This window comes from Oryzias latipes, chromosome 4, assembly GCF_002234675.1.
Source record: "Oryzias latipes chromosome 4, ASM223467v1".
Taxonomy (NCBI): Eukaryota; Metazoa; Chordata; class Actinopteri; order Beloniformes; family Adrianichthyidae; genus Oryzias; species Oryzias latipes.
In genome coordinates this window covers 13,540,247-13,562,263 of record NC_019862.2, presented here as the reverse complement: position 1 = coordinate 13,562,263, position 22,017 = coordinate 13,540,247, and the positions used below count along the sequence as shown (strand labels likewise).

General features: G+C 37.0%; 2 protein-coding genes across 2 annotated transcripts; one reads left to right on the top strand and one right to left on the bottom strand.

The window, feature by feature from the left end:
• The first annotated feature begins 4,754 nt into the window (after nucleotides 1-4,754).
• gamt (guanidinoacetate N-methyltransferase) lies at nucleotides 4,755-8,185 on the top strand. Its single transcript, XM_004067912.3, has 6 exons — nucleotides 4,755-5,058; nucleotides 6,331-6,476; nucleotides 6,613-6,676; nucleotides 6,902-6,969; nucleotides 7,108-7,218; nucleotides 7,924-8,185. The coding sequence occupies exons 1-6, from the start codon at nucleotides 4,881-4,883 to the stop codon at nucleotides 8,062-8,064; spliced, it is 708 nt and encodes a 235-aa protein (XP_004067960.1). The 5' UTR covers nucleotides 4,755-4,880; the 3' UTR covers nucleotides 8,065-8,185.
• A 2,137-nt stretch (nucleotides 8,186-10,322) lies between these two features.
• Nucleotides 10,323-20,691, bottom strand: ndufs7 (NADH:ubiquinone oxidoreductase core subunit S7). Its single transcript, XM_011474016.3, has 8 exons — nucleotides 20,601-20,691; nucleotides 19,531-19,567; nucleotides 19,012-19,083; nucleotides 18,806-18,926; nucleotides 15,650-15,829; nucleotides 15,349-15,395; nucleotides 14,349-14,437; nucleotides 10,323-10,715 (listed from the first exon to the last, which is right to left on the bottom strand). The coding sequence occupies exons 1-8, from the start codon at nucleotides 20,614-20,616 to the stop codon at nucleotides 10,618-10,620; spliced, it is 660 nt and encodes a 219-aa protein (XP_011472318.1). The 5' UTR covers nucleotides 20,617-20,691; the 3' UTR covers nucleotides 10,323-10,617.
• Nucleotides 20,692-22,017: the final 1,326 nt, after the last annotated feature.

Here is a 22,017-nt window from a genome sequence, read left to right as displayed (position 1 = left end):
AGTATTATATTAGTATTGTGTGTATATGATTAGCATTTTGGGTGCACAAGCTAGTATTGTGTGGGCACAAACCAGTATTCTGTCCACACAAGTTACTATTTTGTGCAAACAAATTGACATTTTGTGCACACAAATGAGTATTTTCAATTCCTGATACAATTTTGTGGACACAAAATTCTAACTTGTGCCCACAGCATAATATTTGTGACAACAAGATGGTAATTTGCTCCTACAACATGCTAATTTGTGCCCACAAATGGCTAATTAGTGCATGCACAAAATGCTTGTTTGTGCATTTTTGTTCGTGGCCAAAAATTATTAATTGAGGGAACTTTTTTTTATGGAATGTCATGGTCAGGGCTCTTTAAATATTTCTAGGATCATATTTTACACACTCAGTTAACAATCTCTGTAAATATCACACATAAACTCACATTAGGACTTCTCCGTTAAAACACTTTTAAAGGGCAAGCAGTCAACATTTAATTTTAAAGTAAAAAATGCAAATTTGGACTGCATATGTAATGCTGTAAAAATAAAAGCAGCAGATTGACAGTGTACATTTAACTGTCTTTAAATTGCATGTGAAAACAAAAAATTGTTTGCAACAAAATATATTGTTCACAAGTCTGTTTTACCTTAATAAAAACACTTATCTTTTCTTTCAAAACTAAATTGAAATAAAACCATTAGTCTTAGAAAATCTGGTGCAAGAATTGTACCAAAAATATTTACTTAAAATTGAATTTTCATTTACTTACCTTGCATTTGCAAAAATGGTCAGTTAAGCTTTTTTTCTGAGTGAATTGCATTCTTTTTGCTTGTTTGCAAAAACTCAACTGTAAATCTTAAGAGCTCTTTATCTGCTGCTGTTTTTCTGTTTAGAATTCTCAAAGATTTATTACAAAATGAAGCCACCAACATTTCCTGAGAGCTCAACAATACCTTAATTTAAGTCCTGTCAGGTTTTCTCCCCAGCTCAGAGGGGAGAAAACTGTCGTTTAGAAGATAAAGTACAGCCTAAAAATATCTTGTGTGTCATTTCATTGTGCAAATTAGAAGATTGCAATTTACACAGATGCACTCTCCTTTCCAATCTATACACGGTGTGTCATTTACATCAGATATGTATCTTGAAGCTAATTAACAGCAAAAATAGAGAAACAAAGATATCTCCTCTGGATTCCCTGAGCTTTTACAAAGCTCCCAATGGGAATTGTAAAAGTCACAATTAGATTCCCTTCCTTCCTCAACACAGTGAGGGTCCCTAAAATGGCCTTGTTTCCTTTTATCTTGTTTAAATCACTCATGAAGGACAAATAGAGGTCACACATCAGTTTGAGATGATTTATAACAGAGCCTCCTCAGGGGCTAAATCCAGTTTCCCTTAAATTACAATCTATGCGCAAAAAACAGCTTGATTGTGTTTTTCTATTTAAAAAAATGACTCACAGCCACATTCAGTAATCTGTTTTTGTTGTCAATGTTAAATCAAAGGTCAAAAATGTCAAGCTGGGCTTACTTGCTTTTGTAAAGGACCCCTAAATTAACGTAAACCTTTTATCACTCACTAAGACATAGACTTTAATTTTTGTGAAAACATTTTAATAACCCTGATGCAAAATAGATTACCGGTAGGTAACATTCAAAGTGGTCTGAGTCCGGTGTCTTTTTGGATGATAGAAAATTAATGACAAAAGTCAAAGTTTTCTCAGTTAAATGAGACTGTGGGTCCTTTGCTTTTCTGGGTCAAAGTGCTCTGAATGTTATGTGCACCTGAAGATAGATCCAAATTTCTTGCAATCTTGGTGGTTAGAAAGTAAGAACGCCTTCAGTTCGTTGATCTGCTCAGCATTCAAATGACCACAAACTGTGACATCTAATCAGGTTTAATTGTCAGAAACATCTCATTTCACATTAAAGAAACCCTAGTGTTAATTCGGACATTTTACTTCTTCATATGGAGCTGTTGTGGACACTAGAAGAAGCCTTATGTGCAGATTCAGGACTCACTAGAAAGATTTACGTTCTGGGACAGCTTTAGGTCCCCTGGAAAAGGTGGCTGGACAGAGCAAGTTGATCTACGTTCAGACTAAAGATCCATTGGCCTGCTTCTAAACGAACCAACAAATAAATAGCTGGATTAATAAAACTGCAACTCAACACTTTTGGATAAGTTTATAAAGCCACAAAGTCACGCACTGCTGGTGCAGACAAGACTTTTCCAGTTCATATTGTTGATTGGGAAAACAGCGCCCCCTTTCTCTGTCTCTGGGACACTACTGGCTTTAAAGAATTGAATACAAATCTTGGCTGAGGAGTCACTGCAAGGACTGTCACTTTGCACAAAAACCTATCATTCTGTATGCAGTAAGACTCAGGACTAAGATCCATTTAAATGACAGAAATATGTCGTTTTTTTCCCCTTTCATTTATCTTTTTTTCATGTTTTCATTTTCTTTTGTCTCACAACCACAATTTCTTCCTCTGTTCGGTTGGTTCTGGTAGCTTGATCACATTTGATTTACAGACTGAGTTGAGATCCATTCGTTTCTGAGCAAATGGAAGCTGTAATATAAAAATAAGCTTCTGCAAAGGCAGTGCAAATGAAGTGGCTTCTGTAAGAGTGGTGGGTGGATGAGAAGCTGGCCCCACTCAGCCTCACCTAATGGAAGTGAAGAGGATGATGGGTAAGCGGGCACAGAGGCTGTGAAGAAGATCAGGTGTTCCATTCTGACTGCTCGTCTGCTGCACTGCTGTGAGTCACATCAGACAGGAAAACGCCAAGTGACTCTAAATAACAGAGCTTGGAGGAAGAGTGGGATTAAGATTTCCTGGTTCTGTGAAACTGAACATATTTCTTTGATAAAACTCCATCCCTCTGAGAATTATTTCTTTGACAGATTATAAAATCCAGTTAAGTAGTAGTTCGTAACTTTCACGTACTGATCAAATTATCTTATTAGAAAAAAGGATAAAGATTTAAACACAAACAGCTGGACGACTGAGGTTTAGCATTTTCTTCCTTTTCAAACCAAACATAAATCTGGAAAACCTTCAAAACTGTGGCGTTATGCATGACTTATAATATTAAGTAACTGTTATTTTTATCTATATATATATGATATCCAAGATATCAAATAATAATATGGTAATAGGCTCTAGAGAATGTTCTTGTTCAAATATAATTCTCTTGTTACGCTTGTGCTATCTTAGATGACCCAACCCTTACTTTGACGTGTTCTCCCTACCATGACAAAGGTGGATAAAGGTGAAGAGGATTTCATGTTATCCATGGACACCAGTGAAGATCACAAATCATTGAAGAAAAAAGGTTCAGCGCACTGTCTTGTAGGGTCTAGATGACCCAACTCCCAATGTCAAAGTGCCTAGGATAACACAACGGTTAATGCATAGGAGTCCAGAAACTTCAATATTTTTGCGGAAAATTATCATTTTGTGTCACATTTCCAGCTGATCAAAGTCCTAAAAAATGCAGCATGAGCCAATGAACAACACGTGCATGGGATCCAATGCAATGTTTGACCTCAGCTGTTCATTCAAACATTTGAAGAATGAAAATGGTGGAGACATCTCACTCTGAGCCATTATTTCAACTGCAATAAATCAGACAATTAAAAAATGAAAAACACAGATCAAAATATGATCTATAGACTTTTCTAAACTGCAGACTATTTTAACAGTTTTAGTTTGTGACCTGGAACAATTTATTGCTAAGCCTTTTTTTGTACTTGTGTTATGCTTTTAAACATAGCTATTCATCTCCGTCTTTCTGATTGTTGCAGAGCATCCTAAGGCCCACATGAAAACCGTCACACATCTGATTTTGAGACACTCTTTACAGTCAAATCTTGATTTATTTGCACTATGCAAGAACAGAAACAGCTGAAGTATATTTTCCATTATTTATTTATTTTCAAACCTGGCACTTCCAATACAGTAACACTATGGAGTGTTTATACTGACTCCATAGTTTTGTTTCTTTTATGTATTGCTCTCTGTTCCTGTACTGCTGCCGCAATAAGGAAATTTCCCCATCGTGGGACTAATAAAGGAATATTTTATTCTTATCTTGATCTAATGGCGATTTTATAAATAAATAAAAAACTACAAATTGTTCCCTCAAAATAATTTGTGTCAAGGACCTAGTATTTTGTGAGCACAATTTAACATTTTGTGGCCACAAATTAGTATTTTTGTGCACACAATTTAGCATTTTGTGTACACAAATGAGTGTACACAAATAACTAACAAGTGTATAATAAGTAATAAGTACTTATTATACCAGAACACTCATTTGTGCACGAAAATGAGCATAGGGTGGACACAAATTAGCATTGTGTGCACATAAAATAGTATTCTGTGCACAATTGTATTTTTGTGTGCAGAAATGTGTATTTTTGGCTTATTCAATTCCTACTACTAATTTGTGCTCAAGAATGCTCATTTGTGCTTGCAAAATGCTAATAACGTGCAAAATAGCGGTAACAAATTATTTAATTTGAGAGAACTTTATATTTAATATGCATGAAAATGCCTCCGTAGTGTTAACTTAACAGTCAAGCCAAAGCAAATTTGAGTTGTTTTATTTATTTATTTTTCCAACACAGAACAAAAAGACCACATCCACAAAATGTTGTGCATGTAATACTTTTAGCGTCACAGAGTGATCCGTCTTGTCTCCAGACGATCTTGGGCTGTCTTGCATATCGGAATGTGTGTGCTTTTGACCCCCCGGTCACGCTCCTGCCGTGTCAGCACTTGTGTGCTCCATATAAACCGCCGGCTCCTCACTGCCTCCCCTCTTCGTTGGTCGGCTAAAGCGTTCGCCTGAACCGAACAGCCACAGTCAAAGCAAAATGACTTCCTCCGCTCAGCCCATATTCTCAAAGGGGGAGGACTGCAAGCCCACCTGGCACGACGCAAACGCGGGTTACAATGAGGCCGACACACACTTGGAGATCATGGGGAAGCCCGTCATGGAGCGGTGGGAAACCCCGTACATGCATTCACTGGCGACTGTTGCAGCCTCAAAAGGTAAAAGTGGCAGCTGTGGAACTTAGGGCGAGTGAGTTATCGGACACATCGGAGTATGACGGGACCTGTCCGACGATGGACTCATGCTGGGATTGTTAGTGGAGCCTATCACACACGTTTCTCTAGACTTTTTCACATGTTTTTTTTTTATTGTTTGAGGGATGGGATGCTTTTCTTTTCACAAAAACTTGCATAATTTTCACAAGCCATTTAAGTTTCTTTTTTATTGCATAATAAGTATGCAGACATAAACAAAGAATTGAATTATTTAGAGCATACTTCATAAAACCTGCAAATGATTGCAGAAAAACCTAACTTGTAATCATAATCACTAAATAATTTAACTATTAATAATGCATTTTGGGAGTTTAACAAATGTTTTAAACCTTCTTATTTGTGTGAATCTTGATGCTTTTTAGTGTTTTCTGGCCAGAAAACACTTCTGCTCCTCAGATGTCTGCAGGAGACAGCAGCTCATCTGCTTTTAGTGTTATGTGGAAGCAGACGGATACACAAGGCAATATTTATACTTATGCATGCACTTTGATATATATTAGTGTGAGCTGCAAACTGAACAGTTTTTCTGCATTTGGAAGTGGTGTAAATATCTTTTTCCATCCATATGTTCATCTTTACATTCAAGAGTTTCTCCAAGTATCTGTCCAACACAAGAGGCCTTCAGCTCTGATCTGCTTGTTGGACAGAACAAGTAAAAAAAAAATAAAAAAAAAGTTTCTCCACCTCACATGTGTCACTATTTAGTGATTTTCCTCCCCATTTTTAATCCTTAAATTGTTTTTAAAATAGTACTTTTGAAGCTATGTTTTGTAAACAGATTTTTCAGCAATTTTTATTTTTTATTTTTAGGTTTTTCTGAGTTGAGTGAAAATTGGCAACTTAAAAAAAATATCTGACAGCTTTTTAAAACATTCAGTAAATGACTGTGAAATGTTCAACAACCTGATAACCTTTACCCTCGTCTATTTATAAGCTACTGTACAAGGAAATGAAACCCTTTGACCTGGCTTTCCCTCCACAACCAAACCAGGGACGACCTTTAAATCACTGTGGTAACCCAAATGGATGAGGAAAAATGTATTATTAATTTATTTTTCCAGAACTCAGTTTATTAAAAGTAATTGTTAAAAAAAATGTCAGAGCCAATAGCGTGCATTTATGTAATTATTTTGAAAATGTATGCTTTTATTTTAAAAAGACGTCATCAGAATATTCCCTTAGGTATTTCCACTTGTTTGTACTTTCCTCTCAAAGGCGGCCGGGTTCTGGAGATCGGTTTTGGGATGGCCATCGCTGCCACCAAGTTGGAGTCTTTCCCCATCGAGGAGCACTGGATCATCGAGTGCAACGACGGCGTTTTCGCACGTCTGGAGAACTGGGCCAAGTCTCAGCCACACAAGGTGAGCAGAAGTGACGGATAAAAGGTGACAGTTATCATGCTGAACCGGGCGTGCCTGGAATCCGATGAGTTCACAAAAAATAAGACGGCAGCTCATTTTGTGGTGTGTGAAGATGCTGATGCGTCTCTTGCTGCAGGTGGTCCCTCTGAAGGGCCTTTGGGAGGAGGTTGTTCCCACCCTGCCAGAGAATCACTTTGATGGTGAGGAATGTAAAAAATAAAAAAAACTGACGTGGGCGAATTTTGTTCACATGATCCATGTATTGTTCATCCCGTATTATATCTATAGCAGTCAGTTTCCCTGTGTGAAGATTTCCTAAATTGCAGTCAGGTTAAACAAACACTTCTTGGGGCGCTTTGACATTCATAAATAGAAAAGGATCATTGAATGAGGCACACCGTTAATGCTAAACCATCTTCCATCAGGGATCCTGTATGATACGTACCCTCTATCAGAAGATACCTGGCATACTCACCAGTTTGACTTCATCAAGGTCAGTCTTTCCCAAACCTTCTATTGAGAAATAGGCAAGACTAAGATCCATCAGGGATCACTTGAACTTGAAACCCACTTTTATTTCTATGTCTGAAGCAGAGTAAATAATGGGTTCTTGCCGTACATTTGCCTGCAGGGTCACGCATACAGGTTGCTGAAACCTGGCGGCGTTCTCACCTACTGCAACCTGACCTCGTGGGGCGAGCTCCTCAAGGGCAAATATGACAACATTGAGAAAATGTTTGAGGTTGGTCACCTGCACGAAAATACTGATTCTCTGGTAGATCCAGATTCTCTCACACTGCAGCTTTTCTACAAAGCTGTTATAAAGTCTCCTTAAATCATCCAGATAATCTGCAGAAGCAGTAGAAATTCATGAACAATGTTTGACTTGTAGCTTTTCTTTGCATTACAAAGCTGTTTTTGTAAGTACAGAATAAATTGGATGAGATTTGCTTTTGTTACTGCAGCAACTTTGTAGCCGAGGATGTCTGTAGTCGTTTGGACTGAGTTTGTCTTTTTAAAAATAGTTTATATTGGAGCTATTTTCTTAAAACAAATGCAGACTTAAGTCCATTTGACTGCTTTTTTAACCTATAACTTTGATCGTGACTAAAGAAACATATTATTACTGCTGAAATATTGTGTTTTTAAGCCTTTATAGCAGCAATTATGCCAGAAATCTAAACTTATTTTTGCAGAAAAGAAATAGTGTGCATCATATAGATCATTTTCTCCCTTTTGTGAAAAATGCTGAGTGGATCTGTAAAATAAGTTGAGTGAATGTTTTGTGTGACGTGTCCCTCTGCAGAATTATCTATAGGCACACGCAGAGGAGCAGAAAGTACATCAGAATAATCTGAATAACGTGTCCCTTTCATGGTTACTGATAAGCAGGAGCCCAGACGGAGCCCCTTTGCTCTGATTGACCCCCTCTGTTAATGATTTTCAGGAGACTCAGGTGCCACATCTGCTCCAAGCCGGCTTCAAGAAGGAGAAGATTAGCACCACCACCATGGACATTGTACCGCCCAGTGACTGCAAATACTATTCATTCACCAAGATGATCACTCCAACTATTGTAAAGGAATAAAGTCCAGATGCTGCTTAAACCTGTTTTTGTTTTTTGTTTTTACCTTGTATGTACGTTCCCGCTCCAACACTCGGTCTTTCTCACTCTTGTATTTTAATAAAATGAACTGCTTCAGTTTAAAGGCTTTTCCTGTTTATTCCACAGATACTAGTTTAAAGATACAGAATATATAGATGAGCAAAAATGAGACAACAGGAGTCACATTAAAAACAAATTTATTTGTTTTAAAATTCTATAAATAAAATTACTTTTCCTGAAAGAAAATTAAAAATCACAAACCCAGTGTTCTTTGTCTTCAAGGGTATGTTTTTAAGAAAAAGCTATGAAAATAAACTATCAGTGATTACTTCTTAGTGTTTTGCAGAAGTGAGTTTCAGGTTTTTTTTGCAGGCTGTTTATTGAGGAACTTTTTAGCTTCAACTGAGACAAAAAAAAACAGGACAAAAAGATTTTGATAAATTGATTTCCTATTAGAACGGCTTTATGTTTAACTTAAAATAACACTTGACCTAAGTTTAATATCTTGCTTTATTTAATCTATTTGCTATATTTAATCTTATTAATTGTGAATTTGCTTTAATTACATGAAAAACAATATTTTTGAACAGTCATTTATTTCTTAAGGGGATTTCTTTTCTATTTTGGACAGGTTTGATTGCATTAAAAATAAAGAATTACACCAATATTAAAAGAAGCATATATTCTTATCAGCTAAAACTAGCTGCTGTAGACAAAGTTGTCCAGATACGATTTAAAAAAAATAATCTTTTGGCAGTGTATGCTTGCAGAACTTCAACTATTTCCCAGTAAAACTAGACTCAAAGGGCACATTTTGTTTCTCATTCAAAACACCACTTCTGCAGCAGTTTGTGCTCAGGGTTTCTGAGGTTTTTCATCCACAAACACATTTAGAGAAATGTGAAGAGCTGGAGATCAATCTATCTGACCTTCATCTGAAGAAGGAAAGCTTTATAAATGGATGTTTGGGGACATTTGAAAAATCTTTGAGAACATTTATTTAGGAAAGTTATCAGTATTTCCAGGACGACTGCAAAATATTCTGATGTGAGTCTAAGGGACACTGGTTTTTCTAATTATAGGATATTTGATTGGATAAAACTTTATGTTGACGCCAAATCAACGCTGTATTTTTTAAATTTTTTGGCTAAAGCAGTGCACTGCAGAAACAGAATCTTAAAGTGAATCTACCCTTTGTTTTTTTTAAGAATAAATAAATTATTTTCAGAGAAAGTACATTTTTTAATAGCAAAATCAATGTCATAGTGACTAGAAATTTCCTTTGAGAAAACAAAGAGTTCTCGATAAAACCCATTGTTCTTACCCCATTGGCAGATTTTTGTTTTTCTTATTAAATAAACAAATTCAAAATTGAAAGGATATTCGACTCATTTCTAGATGGCCTGTTGTTGCAGTGACATCTGACAGGAAAACAATCTCAAATGAAACAGACATTTTTCAACAGAATGAATGAAAAATGTAATTATTGCTGGTTTTTTTTTCAAGTTTAAAGTTGGGCTTTAATGATGTTTTGTGGCCAAAATTAATCTCAAGAACCAGAAAAGAAACACAGTTCTCCAAAGTTCTACTCTTAAAGAAATGTACTTTAGTCTAAAAACATTTCATTGCATCTCACAAAAATGCTTTTGCATTTAAAAATAAAACGCTTAATGCTTTTGTTTCCGCTGGAACATTTGATCAACCTTTAAACAGTTCGGTAAGAAATACCAGGAGTACAGTGTGTACATTTTAATTATGGCAGAAGATAAGTGTGCAACTTGAACACGTGGGAATACGTTAGCACCTGGCGAGGACGCATTAATCATTAGATGGATGGATGATGCAACAGCAGGCTGCACTCAGGTGGAAACCCACAGCAGCTGGTGGATCTGACTCAGGACTCCACACTCTCACTTCAAAAATATGAAGATGCAAAAAGAAAATACAGATTTCGAAATAAATAACTGCTTGAAATGCAAAAAATGCACGCACGAGCATTTCACCAGAACGAAAAGGTGTATGTTTTTTGTAAATCAAGTTGATTTTTTAAAGGAATAAAGCACATAAAGTCTTTTTCAACTCAGCTTAAAAAAATGTTCCCGCTCTGTGTTTGAGTAATTTTAAATAAAAAAAAATTTTTTTTGGGATAAAAAAACCATCCTGAGCTTTACAAATCAGCAACGGGGAGTGAGTTTTCACCTGGTGAGGGGGTTTTACCTGCAGAACTAACAGCAGTCAAGGTTTTTCCAAGAACTCGTTTATTGAAATACTTTAAACATGAAGGTTTGACACTCATTTTATGACTCAAACAAAGATTTTGTTTTATGAATGAATGATTACATGAAAGCACATTTAAATAAAACTGCAGCACGTGTCAAAATAAAAGCCAAGTTGTTGGTTTTTTTGCAGAAATAAGCAGCAGCAACTGTATTTAACTGTAATTTTATTGAAGTTTTCTGCAGCTCTTAGTGGATGAGGAGCATTGCTCCAAATTTAACTTTACAAACCAGGTACACACAGACTTCTTTTACGCATTCACTTCCTATACCAGATCTTTATCTTCTTTTCACGCTTGATCTTTTTCTGAAGCTGTAAAGTCCCATAGAGGAGAGCTTCTGCTGTGGGAGGACAACCTGAGGAGAACAGAAGATTCTTAGTCATCAAATCAAAAACAAAGCCATCTGAGATGGAAAAAATAGGGCTTTCATGAAACAATCACCACTTTATAGCTGTCACAGTTGAAGTGATGATAAAAGAAGAAAAGATTAGAAGTTGTCAGCAGTTTACTTTATCAACCAAGTAAAAGGTGCGACTTAAAGTCCCTGGTGACGTTTTTCTTAATAAAAAACATTCCCAGTGTTGTTTTAAATATGATTATGAAGTTTTTAACCAAAATCCCACCCAAATGTCTTTAAAAGCCATATTTCATGTTAATCTAAATCCTCTTTTTCAAAATTCCCTCTACACCAGGGGTGTCAAACTCATTTTAACCGAGGGTCACATCAGCATAGTGGCTGTCCTCAAAGGGCCAGATGTAACTTATACATGTAACTAAAAATAAATGTAACTACTCCTCAATGTTAAATAACTCATTTATTTATTTATTATAACTTTTTGAAGTGACAATTACAGTTGCATAGAAAACACTTGTTTGTTATTCTAGCATAAATCCTTTTGCATTTGATTCAGTCAGGTTAGGTTATATGAAAAGTGTTTAAGTCCTAATGTTTAGTTGCCCAATATGATATTTAATGCCCAATTCCCCCTAGATATGAATAAATACACACCAATTTTTATTTTAAGAAATTAAAAACTTTTATGCTCTCGCGGGTAGAGCTGTGACGGTGTCGGATTTTTGATCACCGCGGTGATGAACCACCAGGGGGCGCGGTGTCGCGGTTAACCCGCAGCCCCCCCAAAAACCACTTATTTTTGGTTTCAAATCAACACTTTTTGACCAATGTGTGGCATGAAAAGAAAAAAAAAGATATCAGACCCTGCTGTTTAATAATAAAATTACAGACGAAAAACAAACTTTGATAAGCCTGTGAAAAATGCTTTGAATTATATTAGAATGTTGAATTCACTGGCACAGCATATAAATGCCAATGCCATAAAGAAAATGATGACTCGCATGTACATTTCCCAAACACATGCGTCCAGTGTTGTTTCAATGTTAAGTTAATGGTACAGACGCGATCTGAAGTCCTGCGGTGCGATTTGAGTGGCGGGTGCGGTGTGAAGATCTGGCAGCAGCACGGCGTGATTTGGCACTGGTCTGACCAAATCGCCCAACAGGAGCTGCAGCGATCCCGATCTCTATGCCGGCTGCCGGGAGGCGAGCTGGCAGCAAGACAGAGACCCGCTGCGGGATTGGGAGCCAGCCTGCTGAACTTGATGATAGTTTTATTTTCATCGAGGCAATAATGACAAAAAAAAAAAAAAAAAAAAAGGTCCCCTGTTTTTATTCTTGTTTTAATATATACCCTCTCTGGTTAATGCGAGTCAGCAAACCTTCAAAGTCAGTCAGTGATAACACAAATGCGGAGGACCCATTGGGGACTTTAACTTTCAGTTTAATTTTGAAAACGTGCGAACAACAGCAAAATCGCGCCTTGGACGCACTTAAAATATGTGCGGCGAATGCAGCAATGCGCCGTCATCTCTTCTCCCACACCTGAGCTTGTGCACGCTGGACGGGGCAGATCAGGGAGCTTTGTGCAAAGCGCATGATGTACCACTGGGCCGTTGTGACATCACAAATGCTCACTAATTCAAACCGAGCGTCTTTAAGACAGTTTGATTGACGCCATTTAAAAGGAAAAAACTCAGAAATATATAAATGACATGACTTTTTATTACATTCGTTCTCTTTCATATGAAAAAATGCCACACATACATGCCAAAAACTCAAAAAACTGATTTTCATCGGAGGGGGACTTTAGGCATCAGACGCTGTAAGACTAGATACATTAATTATTGCAGAAGAAAATGTAAAAATAGAACATTTTCTTCTCTAGTAGTGTTCAATAACAGCAATCCCATTACTGCTTTGGTTACTCCAACCTCATCATTGTTACTGAATGCTAAATGTGCGGCACTACTATGAGTTTGTTTAATAAACTGTGCAAACCAAACACACCAATGGCCAGAAGTTGAAACTGGTCTGGTTAACATCAGTGATTGGCTAAGGCAGCGTCATGTTTAATGGTAGCCAATCAGAGTAAAGGTTCTTTTACACTCAAACAGAGCTCACACACACCCACGTACACACACACACACACACACACACTCCAGACTATTGTCTCAAGTTGTGAGAGTTTCATGTATTTAATTATCTACTGTTCCTGCAAGAACATTTCATGTTTACCTGTTTACTTTTCAAGAAAATAAGTACAGATGTGAATCAAGCCAGTTCTTTGAGATTGTAAATTAGATTTTTTTTTTCATCGAATGAGAGAATTGAATGCACTTTATGTTATTTACCTGTTTACTTTTGTTGTGAATAAAATAAATGGAAGCCCAGGTTGTTTGCTTTTCCAATCATCTCCTTTTGCAAGTAAGTTTCTTTATTGAAAGAGTTAAACAAACCATCCTCTATAACTGCTTTCTTTCACTTATACAATTCTTACAAGGAAGAAGTAGACTTTGTAACTTTAATCATGAATCATAACTAGTAAAAATGGAGAGAGAAAAGTGTGATTTGCTGCACAGTGACTGGATGTCCAGTCCTGTTAAGCAATGACAGGAATGATGAGCTCAGTCACTCACGCTGAGGCACAAGGACAAAAGAAGCTTTCATAATCATACAGTGGGAATTTAACTGAATTTAACTCCTAAACCCCCCAAATCAGATCTTTCTTCTAAAAAACCTCAACTTTTTGAGGCATCAAATATCAAGAATCATACTTTTGTTCCCATTAAAAAAAGAAAATATTTTAATCATAAATAAAACCAAAACGAGAGCATTAAATTTCCATTACTTGATGTTTTTAAATAAAAATCCCTTTCAGTTTCATTGGAGTTCTGACTAAAGGCTCTCAGATTAAAGTGTGGCTGAAGAAGGAACTTAAAAGAGGTCAGAGACTCACTCGACCTGATTTCTTTGGGCAGACTGTTCCAGAGCCTCAGGGCCTCGGCTGTAAACACTCTTTAGTTTTCAGCCAGGCCTCTGGAACTCACATAAGACCTTTACTCTGCAGGGACCTCGCAGCCTGCATCATCACAGCTTCTCTGCTAGAAACAAGGCTTAGGTAGCTTTTAAAGTAACCCCAGAATAATTCTGTTCAATCAGTCCCAACTGGATCCGTAAACTTCAAAATCCAGGGGTGAGTTTTTCAGCTTGTGTAGGTTCTCGGGTGCCACTGTTATCATGGAAATGCAGCGCTAACTCAGTAACCCTGGTGGGGCTTTAAGGTAACTAGTATTTCTGTAAAACTGTCTGCTTTTGTGCAGGAAAGCTGATGGAAAGTGGTCACACCTCTCTTTCATCTGAACAATGCTGGAATGTGATCACACAAACACATGAGGCCGGGTTTTTTTTCAACATCAAGCACTTTTACAGACAAAAAAAAAGATTCTGTGTATAAATACATCTTTTAAACTGCTGCCAAACCAAAAAAATAATAAATAAATAAAAGCTCCCCTTAGAAAAGCCTACATCTCCAGGGCTTTCAAAACAGTTTGGATCATGTATTGTGAGAAAATGTTATTCACCATGTTTGCAAGTCTGCATATTTTTAATGTTTAAATTTAGAGTGCATTACCTGGAACGTAAATGTCCACCGGTACAATCCGGTCGCAGCCTCTGACCACAGCGTAGGAATAATGGTAGTACCCTCCTCCATTAGCACAGCTGAAGAGCAAAATATTAAACAAGTCATAATGATTTCTCTCCACTTGTACACCATCTTTTGGAAAACTATAAAAGTGCAAGCAGTAAAGAAATGTATTAGTAGTCCTGAGAATGATGGCATTTAGAAGCAAAAAAGGAATTTAAATATTAAAAAAAAGCATAAAAATAGCTGACAAATACTGCCACCATGTGTTGAAGTGTCCCAGAGAGATGTTTTTTTTTAAAGAGGTCTCTGAGGTGATGGTGACCAGCTTCAACTGGACAACGCTGGTCGCTTCACTGCCTGAACCCTAAAGCCTGATCAGAGAGCAGCTCAGCGACTCTTCCAGTTTACTGCTGCTTTTTTAGGCACAGTGCAGCTGTGATGTGAAAAATGTGTTAGATGGCACCGTACGCCGCACTTCTGAAACAAAAGCCAGGCTAATTTTACCTGCAAGTGTCTGACCACAGTTTCACACTCATGACAGTTTGTCTCGGTAAGCAGTTTTGTTCCTTTTATATTTCTTACAGCTGTTTTTTTAGGAAAGTTTAGGCTCTGACTGGGAATACACAATAAACATCTAAACCACTTCTATGTGGTGATAGATTTTAGATGATTCCAGACAACAAATAAATAAAATAAAGTTGCTCAATATTCTCATCAGGGTTGATTTTGATCCACTTTTTAAGTGATAAATCACGGAATATAAACTATATTCTATTTTCAGTCTATGGATTGTTGCTCACATTAGATTCTGCAAAGCCAAAATATTAAAGTGCACAGCTGTCAGTTTATGTTAATCGACTTTCTGCTTTCTGCTACTGAAATACTCAATTACAAAGAAATTGAGATGAGAACTGAGTCTGCTTGCTTTCCACATCTTTCATTTGGAGGAAGGAATTCGTGCAAAGTCATGGAGGAGTTCTCTTACCTTCCCATGGAAATGACGTATCTGGGCTCAGGCATCTGGTCGTACACCTGTTGGATAGCAGAAGAATTCAGGTTGTTACATAAAGTCTGACTCAGAGCTAATCTGTGGATTCAGCTGGAGGAAAGGCTTCATGTGACTCCGTCAACCCGTAGACAGGCCGCTCATAATCCAGCCAGCATTTACACAGCTGTTCTCCCCGCTCCCATCCAGCACATGAGCGTGCTTGATGGAGGGAAGCAAGAACTCGATTCAGACCGTTATATCACAGGCTACTGTCACATTATTCAAGTCTCTGTCTCACCTTCCGTAGAGCTGGTGCCATTTTATTTGTCAGCGTTCCTGCCACAATCATAACATCTGCCTGGCGGGGACTGGCTCGGAAAACGACTCCAAAGCGGTCCATGTCGTAGCGTGGGGCCGCCATGTGCATCATCTCGACTGCACAGCACGCCAAGCCGAAGGTCATTGGCCATAGAGAACTCTGAGGGAAAACATGGAAGGGAATAAGTTACCCAATCAAACATTCTTTGAAATTACTGCTTCAACATTTCATACAAACAATAACACAAACTACATGGCATTAGTCTGCTTTATGATGCACTAAATGCCCCATTTCTCCTAAAATTACAACCTAAATAAATATTTACATATATAACATACTTTTTCTGTTATGATAGTTCATGGTAAAAATTTCACTCAGTTTCCATCATTAAAGACCGTCTCTGATGAAAATTTTGCTCAAATTAGCATTTCTAAGTATTTATCTAAATTATTGTGAACCAGGAGCAGATGAAAAAAAGCTGTTTGAAAAAAAAAGCTTTTTTTGACGCAGAAAATATGCCAAAGCTCCCTGCTGTTGTCTGCAGATGTCTAATGAACTCCTGCCGCGCAGCAGAAACTGTGTCTCAGGAACGACAGTTTTTTGATTTGGCCTAAAAATGGGGTAATCGTAATTAAAAGAAGTACTGGAATTTATTTTAAAGTCGATCAAAGGATGATCGGAGTGGGTTTTTAACAAAGATCAAGTCCACTACTATAACAACAGAAAAAGACAAATATTTCATCTTTCTTTTATTCTCAAAACAAAGGTTTAATTTTCTTTGCAGTATCTCGACAAAAATTCAGCAGCAGTCAGGGGAAAAAAAGACGAAAAAATGTTGATCTCCAGCTATGAGGCATAGTATCAGTATGTGTTGATGTCTACTTGTGTTTATTAACTACCTTATTTTGATGCTTTAATTTGTTGACTTTTGTGCTTTAAATTTATTTGAAATTAGATTCTTTAGATTAAATTTTAATATGTATTTTGTCAACAGTCTTTGGGGCGTGACCATGTAAACAAACCCAGCCAAATTTCTGTAAAGCACCATCACGTCATATTTTTTTCTGTTAGATTGTCCTTGTTGTACATGAATTCTTATGCAGGGCTCCAGACTAACTTTTTTCACTAGGAGCACAGTGGCCCCTAACTGAAAAATTTAGGGGCGCAACCAGAAAATTTAGGGGCGCATACCGTAAATCAACATTCTAACCAAATCTACTAATTTCCACTGTATTACTAATAAATACTTTAATAATAGATGCAGAAATTACAATGTGCTGTTTCAAATGCAGTGTCACATTTTATTCTGCACTTTTGAAGATGCATCAAGAAGGTAAACTGACAGCACCATCACTGTCATGACAGTACAAATAGTAAAGAAAACGGATGGAAATTTATCTTTGTGACACCAAATAGGTGCAGCCAAGATGCACAATAAGCGTGTTTGAGATCACCCAGGTGAACTCAACGTTGCGCAGATCACATGGTGTGTGACATATATTTTTGTTTTTGCTCCAACATCAACTGTCAATCATCACAAAAATATCGCGAGAAAGGGGTGAGAGCAAGGGGCAAACCTACCCGGACACAGCTGGAAACTAGAGACTACAAAACAATGCATTATGGGACATGTGTCCTGATGGTTTTTGTGGTGGAGTGATTAATTAAAATAATTTAAAATACCAATTCATTAAAAAAGGCTACATACATCACAAAACATTAAAATAATCATAAAATATATAATAACACAGATCATACTAAGGGGGAGAATAATATTAAAACTAAATTGAATGTTAAGGACAACTCCAACTGTTGTCCTTCAGTCTTGCTGCAGATTCGCTTTCATCTCTCAGCCCCCCCCGCCTGGTGTCCCCAACAATCCAGGCGAGGTGCTGGTTCATCTCAAACACGTCTATCGTTGCATTTTCCCCACGTATTTTCAGTGTGTCTAAAACTGATGTTGTTTTTGCCCGCACGTGTTTAAAGTTCAAGCCCCGTTAGCTGTCACGCACGTACGTGTGGGACATTTATTCTCCTCAGCTGACTCGACTCCCGCGGGAGCGGTGTGCTGCCATAACCCGTTTGATGTGCCGCCGTAACCGTAACCGTAACCAAAACCTAAACCTTCCTCCGGGTCTGTGCGGCCCAGAGAAAAGTTCAGCACGGACTGCATGTATGTAGAAAATTACGAGCGAATAAATACGTTCAAAAGGAAAGTAAGGAACTTCTTAATGTGGCCCGGGGAGGGAGGGGGCTGTCAGGTTTCCTGCTTTCAAACCCTGTCATTGTCACGCCCCCAAGAGTCATATACCCCACTGTGATTGGTTGGTCAGCTCCGTGCACGACGATGTAAAAATGTCATTCATACAAACTTGCGGGCTGCAGTAACATTAAACCTTCATATTAAGGCGGGGACCGCAAAATATCATCTTGGGGGCCGCAAATAGCCTGCGGCCGCTAGTTTGAGACCCCTGCTGTACACTCTTGCACTGGTACACTAGCCGCAGGTCGGAAGAACGAATCAATAGTTCGCTTACCCATAGCTCAGACGCACATATCAGGTTGTGATATTTGTCTCAGTTTCCTTCCCACAGATTTTTACGCGCGCTCGATTATTTCTAGGCCCCGCCCCCTCCACGCATTTTAGCCACTCACAGTGGCTTTCCCTATTCTTCTCACACGCAGTGGCCGCCTCACAGACAGGTATCACGCGAGAGTGTACGTGCTCGCGTTTCATGAGTATGTGCGCGAGTGTGTGTCTGCCTGCGTCCGTGTGGCTTGCGTCTCATTGATTATTTCATTGATCATTGACGTGCCCCTTCTACGTTTGATGTATAAAAAATACGAAGGGTGGGGGAGGCAAATTTACTGGTCGCACATGTGCGACTGGATGTAAAATTCAGTCGCACACTCTCAAATTTTGGTCGCAAAATGCGACCAATTGCTCGCAGTCTGGAGCCCTGTTATGTGTAAATAAAAAAATCAAAATCCAACCAGTATAACAAACAGATTTTCAGGGTAAAGTGTAGTGAGCAATGGCCCCTAAAGGGTCCTTGCCTTCGGTCACGGTGTTTATCATAGAATAATCCCAACATTGTGGGTGTTACCATTGCCAATATTTAACGAGATGCTCACCCGGCGAGCCCAGTTGATAAGGTCATCCAGCTTGGTAACAACATACTCCCCTTTGCTGCTGGCAACAGATGCTGGTTTGGCTGCTGCCACTGACGTGCTTCTCTCCCTGACCGGCACGACACTGCAACCAAGTGAAAGAAAGGAGCCTCATCGTGTGCACAGCGTTAACCAGCTGTTCACAACAAGAAGCTCTCTGAGAAACTCACCTTGTATTTGTAACTTCATTTTTAACACTGCTGTGCAAGCTTCTCTGCTGCAGAGCAAACACGGATAACGGCCTGTCAAAACAACAGACAGAAAATAATATGAACAAAACTTTAACATGCATGAATATAATTGAATTATTGTTAATGTCTAAAACTCGTGAAAAGAATTGGAAGATATAACATTGATCGTGCTATGATGGTGTCTGTGACTGACAGATGGATGGATTTCTCTGAGCAGAATGCAGAGCTTTCTAAACCTGATGATACTTTGAGGCTTAAGAAAAACTTTTGACTTTTTTGAGCAGCAGGCAGGCTTAGTGCTCCTGCTGCCAAAAGGGAAAATGTTTCAACTCCTTCTTTTGAGAGGGAATTTCTTTTACTTTCATCTCAAATGGGATTTGCCTTGAACATGACAGAGTCAAACTAACCTACATAAACGTGGGACCATAGTTAGGACTGGTAAAAAGAAAATGAAATACGTTTTTCTTTTTTTAAATCTTAGGATGAGGAGGTTCTTACCTGGTTGAAAAAGAACCAAACAGGGCCAGGCGTGGAGCTGTGGAATGACAACAATGAAACTGTAAATAGCTACAACTGATAATTAATGGATTGTTTTAAAACATAACATAATATTAAGAAATTATAAAGTGAGTTTTTTAATAGCTTCAAATCAATCAATCACTGTTGTTTATTTAATCCTTTACAATATTGTAAGAAATTGAATTTGTACTTGTAAATAATTGGATAAAAACTGAAACCTCATTTGTTTTTAAAGAGATCTGTGTCTTTTGAAGGTTTATAAGCAAATGCAGGTTTAGTCCAACATTCATATTGTTTGTCAGGTACTATAAGCAATTTGATTTGAAAAATTATACATGGCTTACTAGACCTACATTTTCAACATTTTATTGTAAAACAAGAGTCTAATAAGAGTTTTAAAAGTTGTTTTTTTTTATTTTATTTAACATTACAAACTTCAACTCTGCGTCGTTAACAATGCCTGGTTAAATATGTTTATAGAGAATTTGCACAAATGTATTAGGTAAGCAACAAAAACTTAGCATGTTTAAAGTTTTTCATTTCACAAACAAGAGTTAGATTTAGACAAAGGCTCTCAACAGTAGCTTAAAATATATCAATGTCTAAGAAAATGATCAAAAATTTGTTTTATGTTTTAGTCGACCAAAACAGACGATTATAAAAAAGTTAAGAACTTGTACTAGATTTTCCGAGACATAATAAGTCAAAAACTAGGTAACGCACAACCCTTGATGCAAACATTTAGTTTGACAAAAATGTAACAGAAATAAAAGCAGGCACTTGTATTCTTTAATAACGTAACTTGCTGCGTTTTATCATTAATAAAGTCACAACATAATAACGGTGTTAGCTAACCCGGTTAGCTGCTATGCTAACTCACAGCAAGGTCAGCGTGAACGTTCTAGGACACAAACCCGATTTATAAGGAATGTGAATAACTAGTTGGTATATTTTTTTAGAAAAACTTTTCAACCCATTTGAGTAAGATGTCACTAATTCAAACATGTTGAGATACACAGCGATTTTCTTTAGGTCAAAACATTACTTACCCACCAGCGCCGCCATCTTTAGCAATGTTGTTACGTCAACTGTTATTTCCGGTGTGTAAGAGCTAAACCTGCAGAGGGCGCTGTTACTCCTGTTATATATATATGATCTATTTTCTTTTCTTTTATTTTTTTTAATTGGATAATCACTAACTTAGGAAGCTCTGTCAAATAAAAAAAAAACAGATCCTAGGTAAATAAAAAATATATTGCAACATACTGGAAAATATATCAGATATATTAAGACATATATTTCAATATCAGCAACTTACTCATATTTTAAAACATGTATAGCATTATACGGATTAAAAACCTACTTCTTTTTTTTGAGTCACATATATTTAAAATCAATTTGTGTACAATCAAACTCTAATTCATAATTATTTGTGTCTTTTTTTCATTAAGCAGGAAGTCCAAATTAGATTTGAAACATAGATTTCTTTTTATAAAGCGATGGACGGACCACATTGCTACGTAATAATTTACATAACTTAAATAATGTTGAAAGTAATATTAAATTATTTAAATTGCAAAAAAAATGTGCCTCTTTTAATATATGACTCGTTATTTGATTTTGTGGGACATTATTTAGATATATGTGAGAATATATTGTAGATGATTTAAGTATAAATGATAAAATGTTTCATAGTATGTTAAAATGACACTTATTGCAGTGTTTTAATATACTGAAAAAAAATTATTTCTATATCGTCTTTCTACATTGACAATACATTGTTGCTCAATAAATTGAGAAATGTATTATTTTGTAATAATAGTAGTAATGGTAACAAAAAGGGGAAAAAGTTGTTTGGGTTTATGAAGCCTAACATGAAATGTAGCTCAGTAATTTGAGTTGATATGAATTTAAACGTGAATAACTAAAACATTTTTCTTTGAACAATACATTTTGTGCAATTTTTCTGTTTTAATGCAAAAATTATGATCATGTAAATAACAAAACATTACTAAAACTTCATTAGTTGTACATGACTTTCATAACGATTTTCCCCTCAACAATAGTCAAAATATAGAAAAAGGACAGACCGTTCCTTTTTGCCCTGATGTTTGTTTCTGTCCAAATGCTCTCATTAAATTGCAAGTCAAGTATTTGGAAGAACGTACCCTATTTATAGTTTCACACATATTTTTGGCAGAGCTGATGTTGGTGTTACTACTTGTATGTGAGTTCACACGATTTCAAAACTGTCATTACTGGCTGAACGGCATTTTTAAGTGCATATATAATGAGAGTATTTCACACTTAAGACACACCTTTGTTACATCAATAAATCACAACTGCAGCTGTATTTTACACCAAAAAATCTTCATAACAAACTTTCCTTTTGCTTAAGTTACGAGTTTTAGAAAAGACTTAACTGCAAAGAAGTTGTGCTTTCCAAAGTTGTGAAGTATGGGTTCA